Below are 12,220 nucleotides of genomic sequence, written 5' to 3' on the forward strand. Positions count from 1 at the left end.
ATTAAGGGTTTTCTTCCAAGTTTTAGTTTAAATAAACTCAGGGCCAGGTAGTGCATGTTTTTTCTGGTACTTGCATCTCTAAGATTAGCAACTGTTTCCCTAAATGCTATCTCTCTTTTCGGCATTTACAGGACTTGCCCTGCTCTTCTTACACTTGTTTTCCTGGTCTAAACAATTCAAGATCTTCCAGTGTCATCAAGCACCATCTCTCATCATTTCAGCAATTCCTATAGCTCTCCTCTGCAGTCATCCCAGGTGTAGTCCATCTTTCTTATATATGGGTGACAAGCAGTGCAACCACATCAGATGGAGGGTTCCTGAAAACAGTGCCTGACAAACTGCAGTACAGCACTTTCTTATGCTTTCATCACCCTGATGACTCCCAGCTCCTCTTTCATGCTTTATTTTCATTATCTATTGGTCCTTTTCCCTCTCCCCAGTTTTGGCCATCTCAAGAACACCCAGTTTATGACTGTAAAATTCTTGCCCCTCTTCTAAGTATCCTTTTGGTAGTTTTAGCTTTCTGCCTTTCAATTAAGTAGCTTATCGTAAGAAAAGAAAGACAGAAGTGTGATTTAGTGTTTTTCTCCCCAAGTAAGCAAATACTTAAAGTGTTTATTTAAATATAAAAATTAAGAGGAAGGAAAAAAATGACAGATTAATTGGAAATAAAAGTTTAATGGGATGATTAAACAACTTGAACACTTATGCTGCAGCTGTAGCAGAGGGCTGGTGCTTAGATGTCTGCTCACGATAAAAAGAAAAATCCTTCCACTAAGGTTCCCAATTACAAAATGACTTCACCTAGGGGAAGACAAAATGTACATATCCAAACACTGCCATATGCTTATAGTGCCTTCTCAGCACAACAATGTTTCTCTTCTGGCACTAGGAGCTTACCGGTATGAAGAATAATTTTAAGGGATATTTTACAGAATTTATTCTTAAATCAACAGTACTGGGAAAATAGCACATACATTTGACTTGCAGAATGGCAGGCAATTCATGACTTTCTCAACAGCTTTTAATACTGTTGAAACTTAAAACCATCTCTCTGTTGCTTGTCCATCACAGCCATTTCTCAGTCAGAGGAAATGACAAAGTGAGGAAGTACTAAGCAGGAAGAAGCCTAGCAGGAAACACCTTCAACCAACTTTTACCTGGGTGCATAACTGAACTTCTTTATAAAAAAGAGAAATTCTATTTCTATAGGGAAATAGCCTACTCTAGGAGTGTCTTTTTTCCAGCCTTTGCCTCACTAAAAAGCATTCTGGCATGGATGGTTTTCTTCTGAAGCAAAAACATGCAAGTACTGGGAATCTCACACATTTGCATGGCAAAGCTTTTACAAACAGCAGTGTTCTTTGCCGTACACAGGTGAGCCAGATCATGAGAAAAACATGCTCAATTACAGCTTCCAGGATGGATGATCAAGGATACCACTAGAGCATCTGCAGGTCAAAAGCTCAATGCTGCTGCCACACCTCAGCTTCTTGACATTATGGTAGGCCAGCATGACAGACTGAAATGTGGCATGGTTATTCTTGTAAAGCCAACAAAAGGACACAAACAGCCTGCGTAGGACTTAGAAAAACAAAGTAAGATCTTACTCTCTACATATTAGATTTTCCAAAGTAAAATATAATACACAGAAAGTAATTAAGACATGATTAGCAACAACCAAAAAATGAAACAGATTTCCTGGCATGATTCTAGACTTGTATAAACCCTGTCCTGGGGAAATTACCTGCCTTGAAGATATAAGTGCATCAGTGGCATTTCAAAGGTAAAAGTGTTATTGAGGTGGCTCAGCTACATTTCAGTTCATCAGCTAATACATGGCCTGGATTTTAAAGAGATTGTACTGTACAGAAGAGTCAGAGTTGAAGTGAACTATTATGTGAAATCAAGCAGAGAGGAGCACAATAAACATATTTAACATGAACTGGTAGGTAGTTGATAAAGCAGTAATCCATTTGGCATGGCATACTTGTCATGATGTGGATGCAGCTAATATCTCTGTCAGAAGCTGTCTTTATTTTCTAAGCTATTCTTATACCCAAGATATTGCCAGCCTTCACTGGCACAAGGACTGAAGCAAGATCCTTATGAATTACTATGCTCATTGATTCAGCCTGCAGAAAAGAAACAACAAACTATCATAGGCAGCACTAAAGGACTTTCTTCACAAATGAATGGTTCTACAGATAAAACAATGGATAGTTTCTAATTAGTTCTTAATTTCTCTGTCCCCTACTCTGGCGTGCGTTGATTCAAGACCGCTGTACTCAAAAACTCAACATTAGGACAGCCCAGCAGGAGCACTGGAGGATGGATGAGAGCAAGATTAAGGCTTGCTCTTTGTGTTAAGTCAATCAATATTTAAGGAGCATAGAAATTACTCCTCTAAAAGCAAAAGCAGAATGGTCTGCAGAGGTTTGTGATTTTTGGAACTGCTCTCCCATATACCAGAATGATGCAGCATGAAACACTTCTTTTTATCATATTTCACAGTTCCTTAAGATCCAGAAGAAATTTCATTTCAGGAACTTTCATACCAGTATACTAAGGTACACATGCCTCTTTATCCCTTTTCATTATTTTACACTTGTCCCATAAAACCATTTTCCACTCTCGGGATCATAATCTCTCTAAGCAGAAAAGTCCTATCTGCTACACACCTGTCATAAACCAGGTAGGACATTAACAGAATTTCTAATTTTATAAATAATCATGCATCTGAAACTTTAAACAAGCAAAAAAAAATAGGAGAACAAGAGGACACAAAAAACAGGGATTTTTTCTTTTTTTAACTTTGACTGCTCAGTTCTTAAGCTGCCAGTATTTAACATTACTGTCCCTGTATTTCAAGGTCATGATTACAACAGTTCTGCTATTTATGGATATCAGTGAGAGGTTATCTGTCTTTGACCAGTTCAAGCACTCCACCTACCCTTCTTCACATATTTTTTGTTTTTCAAATGCTTAGAAGTTTAGAATTTGCTCCTCCAAGTTATTATGGGCAAAAGAGCACATTTAAGTAAAACTAAATTATGCTTCTCTTGATTTAAATACAAAAGTGTTAGCCCCACTGGTATATTAATCTACAAGAATATTAACATATCCAACTTGAGACACACATAAATTCTTTTTGCAAATAGTAAATGACTAAAAAGAGTAGAGCATTCTATGACAGAGAAACAGAACACACACATATCAGTGCTTTCCTTTTCAACCAGAGAATGGAAGTCTCTAACAGCAGATTGGCTGGAACTGAAAATCAATCAAATCTGGGCCCTACAGGGGGTATGAGTTAGGATGTCTCATATCTGGATTTGGCTCTCAAAAATAAATCATGCACTATGGAAAATTTTAGACAACTGTTACACAGAGGTTTAAACACAGTTTTGGCAACTTAATCTGGGACGCTGCTGTACCGTGTGTACGAAAGGAAACAGGTATCCCAATTCAGTTTCAATACCACATCCCAGACAAAATGAGGATACTACAGCTGAGTACCATGGATGGAAATCTCACCTGCCATCCCAAAGTTAAGTTGTGGTATTTCTTCACTTTTGGTTACTTTCCTTGGGCTCGGTAAGTCTTTTGCAGAGTCTGATGCAATGGCCCATAGCTTTTTCCTGTTCGTTACACTGGATGACTGGGTTTTCACAGGTTTGTTGGTTGTTGGGCACCATTTGTACCCTGGGTTTGCTTTCATAAATGCATCCTTGTACTAGAAAAGAAAACAGAAATTATCAGTCATGACATTATACTTTACACAGGGCAACAGAGCACACTGCATGTGAGAGGAACAGTAACTAATTCTTAAATATCTTGATTTTTTTAACCGTTTAATCACATGCTTAGAATCCAACTGCCAACACAATTTGCTAAGAAGAAATATTTGCTAAGAAGACAAGGAGAGCTGTATCTAAAAAAGTGGATTTTCTCTTTCCTCTCCTTAGGGTCTATTACCCAGAGCAAGCTGAAGTCATGATCCTGCAAACTGCTCCCCAGTGCTTGTATGCTCATGCTCTGAAAAACAAGATACTTGAATTCTCTGCAGGTTTACCTTCCAGTTTGAATAAAATAAAAACACACATTTAGCAATAAATGCAGCATGATGCCTTGCACTCATTCTTCTCCAATAGGTCTGTATTTTAGAATATTTAAATATATGCCTTCCCAAACCAGGCAAAGAAGACAAATTACAACCAGTATAATGTCACATTCAGTATCTGGTGATAGACCATCCCAGCGCTCCTTCCAAAATGTAGCATGCTGTATGGCTTCATAAAACAAACTGTGACCATTTTAAACATTCTTTGGCCTTCAGCACCCAACACACATCGCAGTAGTTTGCTGTGTTTTTGGTAAGAGGCAGCAAAACCAAAGGAAGCCAAACTACACATGGAGGGTGGGGGAAAGGCTCTGGATTGCCATAGTTTGGGGTGGGTGGGAGAAAGGATCAGGATCTATTTTATTCACAAAACAGAACACCAATGTTTTCCAATTTTGCTGCTCACATTAAACCAAGATTTTTGAACGTTAACAGCAACAGAAAACCCACATTTCAGTATTTTACATATGTTGCTATGCAAGGTTGAGAACTGGCAAATCAGAGGAGCATGCCATACATTCCAGCTGCAGATGTTTGCCTAACAACTGATAGGGGTGTACAGCACTTGCTGCTGTGGGAGCCTACCCAGCAAGTACCAGTGCTCACAGCAGGGAGAAGGAACCCAACACCCCTTCACGACTGGGTAGCTCTCAGTGGCAGCAATCAACCAGAAGAGCAGCTTTGTGCTTGGAAGGACATGGCAGGGCAGATGCAGGAAGTTTGTTCTGTGATTACATGTTCCCACCCACACAGCTGTCACCAGCTTCAGTCATGGCACAGAGAAGCACCTATGTTTCAGGCACACGCATGCACAGAAACACAGAGAGGAAAAAAATCCCTTGGACATCAAATACAGAAATAGCACTGAAAGCCTTGTCCTCTGTTAGAGCCACTACAGTGTTTTCCCAGCTCAATAGTCTGCCTTGTGGCAGGGTCACTGCTGCACGTGCACTGCTTTCTTTCATTTCTATCTTCACCTCTGAGCTGGCACTTGCTACCTCCAGACTGTAGCACAGATAAAAACGTTTCGGTTTACAAGAAACATAGCACTGTGTGAACCCTGCTGTGTGAAGTCCTGTATTTATAGAAATGGCTATAAATAATAAAAATCTGCAGGGATCACTGACCCACATACACGCTGTATTTTCTGAATAGGGTGTATGTATTAAATCTGCAAAGTAAGGACTGCGACACTGCTCACCTCATTCCTTTTCCCTTTCTCTCAGTTTGCTTTGGGAGCTCAGTACACCACAAAAATAGCCTGGTGGAGGGAAGGGATAGGAAGGGGAGGGTAAGGGAAGAGGAGGAAAGGAAATACACGATGAAGCAGCTTTGCCTTCCATTGTTAAAGCCACAGCCCACTCACAAATCACGTTTCCAGCCTGCAGAGTGAAAAGCACGGAGTCGCTAGCTATGAGCTACATAAGCTCTTCATATCAGCAATGCTGCTTTGAGTAATTGAATTATTCTATTGAGTAATTTGACAAGCCGACAGGCTGCCCATCAAATGAGAACTAGAACGCATGCCATTTGTGAGACGAGGCTGCAGTAAGCTTCTAATCAGTTTTCAACAAGAGCAATTCAAGTGAGCTGGTCTATTAATGTCTTTTTTTCCCTCTGCAAAACCAAGAAGTGAACATTAACCACAGTTACTGAAGGGAAGGGAGCAAACAGAGGACAACTCACTGGAACTGTTCAGTTTCAACACGTAAGATAAAAAACCAGAACATTTAAAAAGCTAAACAATGGCCAAGAAGTACTTTTTGTAAATGTACACAGGGCTCTGATCCAAATCTTAAAAATCCTTTTGGTATAGACTTTTGTGACTACTAGACCAAGTCCTCAAACAAACAGATTTTGCTTAATAAGAAGCTAACTTAAATGAGCTACACAACAAAAAGGTCAACAGTGTAGTCTACTGCTTTCCTCCCTTTAACCAACTGTACAGTAAAGCAACTTAACAGAGCCAGTCTAAGCAGATGTCTAAAATTGATTAAAAAAAACACCAAAACACAAACAAACCAAACTAAACAAAGAAAACCACAAAAACCTAACCCAAACATAAGTACCCAAACTGGAATGCAAAGACACCACCTTGCCTTCCGCAACAAAAGGCAGGGACTGCCCAGCAGGGTCATGTTCTGAAGTTTCAGGTAAGAAATAGAACAATATGTGTTTGTGGGATTGGTCTGATGCCTTATTTCTGTTTTGTGAAAGCCTGGAAAATGTTGTGTTATGCAGCAGGACCGGTGCCACTTCAGAACTGAGGTTAAAACTCCCCAAGTTGTTTTCATCACTAAATAAAGATTTGCTTCCCCTAGTTGTGGTAGGAACAGGAGCTCACAAGTGGATTCCAGCTACACCTCAGGCTAGCTGTTAGCACGTGCTTAATTTTAAATGTATGCTATTAAATGTCATATGAATCCCAGAGACCAAACATTAAAAAAATTCCCCAGAAAACACAGCACTCCATTTTTCATTTCTGAAGGATGCAGGGTTCACATTACACATGTTACAGTCCATACAGTCAGCCAGTGGACTTGCCAAACTCCAGCAGCAAGCCAGAACATTTCTCCCCTTCTACCCTGAAGCAGCTGCCAAAGCAGAGGCACCACAAGGCCAGCAAGCTCCCAGTCCGGCTGACTGGACCTGAGACACCACTGCATGAGGACAAGCAGGGAGAAGTGCTCAGCTCAGCCACTGCATGGCAGCAGAATCACACAATCAGTGAGCTTGGAAAAGACCTCTGAGATCACCGAGTTCAGCCTAAAGACCAACACACCTTGCCAGCTATACCATGGTACTCAGAGCCATGCCCAGTCTTTCCTTTAACACCTTCAGGGATGGTGACTCCACCACCTTCTGGGGCAGTCCACTCCAATATCAAATCACATTTACCAGGCTGCTCCCTACAGCCTGGATCTTGCTGATACAAAGACATATTTAAAAATGAAGTGCCTTCTAGCAAGGGAATAGGGCTTGAACAATTTCAGCAGATACTTTCTAAGGCAGCTGAACACTCCCAGGAAGTCTCGTAAGAGTTAACAGAAGAACACTACCCTTATTACTTAAGTGAATAAAAATGCTGGTGCATATTTATGAATGGCCAGATTAATTTCCCTCAGTGAAGGAAAATGCTAAAAAGCACAGCAACACTTCTGGTTCCTTTTTGAGTATGTATCAACTACTGGGCTTATATCCTACACAGTGAAACTTTCAAATTTAAGCCGATCTAGGAAGTCTGCAGGATAGAAAGTCTACTCATAAAGGTAACACCAGCAAAAGCAGACACCATGCTCTGCAGCTGCAGCACCAGGTCTCCAAGGCAGTTGGTGCTACAAGAGACCATAACCCACTAGATAGAAAATAAAGGGAGTGTGGGGTACAGACAGGTACATGATATGATTTTCCACAGTGCCTGAATGAACTAGAGACCTGATGAGCCTCTCAGTGGGCTTTGGGAACAGATGTCTTGTCTACTAAGAAACTTCTAATAATTCCAATTGGCAAGAAATTTGGGCGCCTCACTATCTTCCAAAATGCTAGATCTTGCATACAGCTAGACATATGTACATAAATATACAAGTGCCTTGACTTGCATACTGCTGAGGTAATATCACTGCTAGTAGTAAGCAGGTAGGAAACTGAAAGCATAGCATGACTGCATGGCATGTGATCTAGTCTAATGATTTTGGGAGCTACAGCAAGTAGTAAAAAACCATTCTAGAGAACTTAAAAGAATAGAGACTCCAGAAACTTCAGCCACTGCAGGAGGGAGCATTTCTGTAAGGCCTGGCTGTATCTCTGAAAGAGTGGTTTGGATGCTCAGGGATCTTGGATGCAAGACACATTGTGTGTCCTGCCAGGACAGTGGCTAAAGGCTGCACAGTGAAATATGGAAGTCAAAGAACACCGAAAAGCTACATTTAAGCAACAAAGATTACTCACTCTATCTTAAATCTCAGTGAGCTCATATAGGTACTTAAACAGAAGTAATTGGTGCAACAGTATTTTTGTCTTCTTCCAAAGACACTCACCTTCTTGATTTTTAAAAAAATTCTCTTCAGGAAAAGGGAAAGTACCAACAGGTGGCTCTCACTAAAGTTGACAATAACCTCTTTTTGACAGTCTCAGCAGTAAGCCTACCTACAGGTGAACCTGTGCAACCTGCTCTACATGAATCTGCTGGAGCAGTGGGTTGGACAACACGATCTCCAGAGGCCCCTTCCAACCCCAGCCATTCTGTGGTTCTGTGAAAAGCAAGCATTACAATAAAATGATCAATCCACGCACACAGAATAGGCTTGTTGGTAAGGAAGGCCCAAATGTATTCAACAGCACATTACAGCTGTTAATTATGGCTGTAACATACACTGTTTAAAGAATAAAAATTATATGCTCTCTTCTACACATTCTTAGAACTACTTATAATGATGTAAACTGCTTAGATTTATTGTTCTGCTTTGACATCGAATATTCAATTTGTTCTTCACAACAAAAAAAAAAATCACTACAAGAACAATGATTTCTATAACAATATGATTAATAGTTTCAGATCTGTCACTTCATACAGAAGTTCTGCAATTATTTTCCTTAATGAAAAAGTTTCCTTCAGCAAGACAAAAGGCTAAAAAACCAGTCACATTGGATTTGTTTCTTCCAAAAATTTTTTCTTTGTTCTTATCTTTCTTTTCTCTGCATCTGTACTGAATCTTTTCATTGCCCTTTCTCCAGACATTTAGAGAAATATTGCTAATTCATAACGGGAATGCAGAACAAAACTGGAATGGTTGGACAAAGCTGAGACTCAAATGTTTCAATATAGTGCCACAGACGAGGAACTACAGAGGTCCTACAGACCCTGCTTAACAAAAGGACCTGCCATGCTAAACACTTGGATTTTCCTGTGGACCTTTCCATGCTCACATGAGGTACTGAACAGACAGACCTTATATCCTGTTAACAGTAGCAGACACCTTCAGATCCCAGGGCAGGTGTGGATAATAGTTATCCCAATTATTTCACAGCTATCTGCACTTCCCAGTGTGCTAGCATACTCAGCAAAGGAGAGGTATGTTTTTACTTCTCACTGGTGTTCCTGTATTAAGATTGGATTCAAAGCTTACCCACGATCTGCATCATACAAGTAATCACAGGGATCTGTTTTGGGGTCAAATTATCAGCCCAGGTAATTGGCTGTGTCCCTCTCACTCTGGTATCAATAATCACAGCCTTCCTGGCAACAGCTTATCATGAAAGCTATTTCTTAAAAAGGCTCATTTAAATTTTAAGTTGACACAAAGATACTTTGTAATAGGGGGGTAAATCTCCTTTCCTTGCTCCTCCTTCATGGACTCCGATTACACACCGCTCTCTGATTTTGTATTGGAGTCACCAAATCTTACTGTATCAGAAACCGGTTAATGGGCAATGCACTTCAAGAAGCACTAGTAATTTTTTAATTAATTAGCATCACAGGTAAAAAGGGACTACATTTCTCGACTGTGCCTTTGGTTTGGTCCACCTGTATTACAGTAGCTGGGATCACCGATATCGAATGCACAGCTAAACATCACTAGTCAGCTGACACAGAACTGTATGTTATTGTTTACAATGGCCATTATCCTTGGGTTAATGCTTGTACTGCAGAAATTATCAGGCCATACAATTACAAAGTGCACATATTCATATATTTATACCAATGACAACCAGAACCATGTTAGTTTGTGTACAGAGAGACCAATTGCTTTCCATTATGGTCCAAAGGATCAAGTCAATTAAAGCAAGAACAGCAGCCACTCTGTGCACCATAACCCCACGGTGAAGCCGAGGAACGGAGGGAAGAGAAAGATCCCACAGAAAACATTTAATACACAGAGAAAAATAAGACAAATATGTAATGAACTCCCTTTACATCCACAATTCAGACAGAACATACCTCCTTGGCCATGTCAGTGTATTTCTGTTTTTCTTTTGGATCTAGAACAGACCACCAATCTGCCAAGATCTTGGTTGCGCCACGATTATCGAGGCGAGGGTGTTCTTTCCGCACAAGAGAGCGGTGGCGTTTGCAGAACAAGAGAAATGCGTTCATTGGTCGGCGAGCTCGTTGCTCTGACGACTCATCATCTTCAGTCTCATCAGCATCCTGCTCTAAACCATCAGGGCCAAGGAGCGGCACCTGGCAGAACCGAAAGGGAAGGGGTGTAAGCTCAGTTATCCGCGTTCCGTGCAAAGACCGAGACCGTGTGTGCTGCGTGGGAGTGAGGGAGAGGCACGTGGATGCACACAGCTGTCTCCAAAGGCCACCCGTTCCATCCAGACAGCGCAGAGTTCTACATCAAACCTCCACACCTGATGGTCCAAGGTTCATTCAGTGCTCTCTGCAAGACTTAACACTGACTTCCAAGTGGAACAATTTCTAAGCTGAGAACCATTCTCTAGTAACAGTCCTAAAGGGGCTGGCAGGAAGAGATCCATCCTACCTCCCCTTCTGACAATCTAGAGATCATCTCAGTGGAATGAGGCAAGCAGAGCTACCTCGGACCTTGATTGTTCATGTTTGCAACTACAGAGCACACAAGGAGAGCAGATAACTGTTAGTTTGTCAGCTGTTTCCCCATCTCCTGCTGGTCACTGCTCAGCCTGTGGGCAGCACAGCAGTGCAGCCACCACAAAGCTGCCCAGCAGAGGCAGAGGGCAAATCTCAATAAAATACACTGCCAAAATGTGCCTTCTCCACTTACAGGCCAGCATATCATTCCTAGAAGGGACGAGTCACCAAACTTTCTGCATGAGACAGAAAATCACCTCCTACCTAACTGCAACACCGCTATTTTATGCCATGGTGTGAAAGGACCTGTAAGGTCGACAGAAAGCACCGTCAGAGAATCAGGCTCCTGCATGTCCTTGTCAAGGTCTCCCTCTCTTATCAGTGTATGGCTCAAGGGAATCTCCTCAGCACTGACCTTTCCATTCCTGCCTTAGCAAGGCAAGGAAATACAGATATGAATGCCATCCACATGATGGAATCATCACATCTGCATAAACAATTCCCCCTTCTTGCTACAGAGAATGAGTCCAACTGTAAAAGTGTGAGGTGCCACATGGCATGAAAAAAGGGTAAGGTCAGCATCACTGAACAATACCAAAATACCAAGTGTCAGACTAGAGATTGATTACTTCAGCTGTGCACTCAGTACTCTGAAGGAGAAGTTGAACTTCACATGCAAAGACAGTAAAAAAATGTAAACAGCTTTTTCATTATTTTCCCTTTTAATCTTTGTGGTTTTTTATTCTTTAAAAAAGAATAAAAACTTTAGTTTGGTATGCCCTTCAGAGCTACTAGAAGCAGATACCAAGCACAAGCCAACCCCATCTCTAAAATAAGCAATTAAAAAAAAAGGCACATCAAAAACCCACTTTGAGCAATCAAGATTAGGATGTGCAACACAGTATTAAAACAAAGCAGATAAAACTACTGCAGTCTAAAAACATTTGTCCACTATTTTAAACACATGATTGACAATTCACTTTCTTGTGGCACTACCTGCCTTTACAGCCACAGCATCACATTATTTTTTATTCGTGTGTTTCTTCATGAATGACAACAAGGCAACACAAAATAAAAAAACACAGCTAGGGAGAATCCAATCCACCATTAACCATCTATGGTAAAAGTATCCAATTACATCTACCTTATCAATATCTTCCTCTTCTTCTTCCTCTTCTTCCTCTTCAGAGAAGTCAAGGAGTTTCTTAGCAAGCAGGGGATGCCACTGAAGACACTTCCTTTTTGGTCGCTTCCCAGTTCCTTCACCTTCTGTTGAGTGATCCTTACTCCTACTACTGCCTTTCATTACTGTGACCTGTCATGCAAAAATATTGATAAATTCACAACAAACCCTTTGGCATAAACGACCATCAATCCAGTGACAAATATATGAGGCGCCAAAGCAAGACTCTCAAAAATACCTGGCAAGATATTAGAGATTTATTCCAATTATTAACATAAGCATGGATGCACTTTATGCAATCTTAACACTTCCATGTAATGCCTAGAATAACTAGCAATATACAACTTAAGAGCATGAAGTA

The 12,220-nt window shown here is 40.8% G+C and overlaps 1 protein-coding gene across 1 annotated transcript in view; it reads right to left on the reverse strand.

Annotated features, from left to right (window-relative positions):
• Positions 1-11,991, reverse strand: part of BBX (BBX high mobility group box domain containing) — a 57,904-nt gene extending 45,913 nt beyond the window's left edge. Inside the window, exons 1-3 of the mRNA XM_062512099.1 lie at positions 11,821-11,991; positions 10,062-10,304; positions 3,538-3,736 (exon numbers count right to left, since the gene is read on the reverse strand). Of these exons, the coding sequence (XP_062368083.1) occupies positions 3,538-3,736; positions 10,062-10,304; positions 11,821-11,982 (604 nt within the window). The 5' untranslated portion in view covers positions 11,983-11,991. The remainder of the gene's footprint in view (positions 1-3,537; positions 3,737-10,061; positions 10,305-11,820) is intronic.
• Between the last annotated feature and the right edge of the window lie 229 nt (positions 11,992-12,220).

Source organism: Cinclus cinclus, chromosome 2 (assembly GCF_963662255.1).
Source record: "Cinclus cinclus chromosome 2, bCinCin1.1, whole genome shotgun sequence".
NCBI lineage: Eukaryota > Metazoa > Chordata > Aves > Passeriformes > Cinclidae > Cinclus > Cinclus cinclus.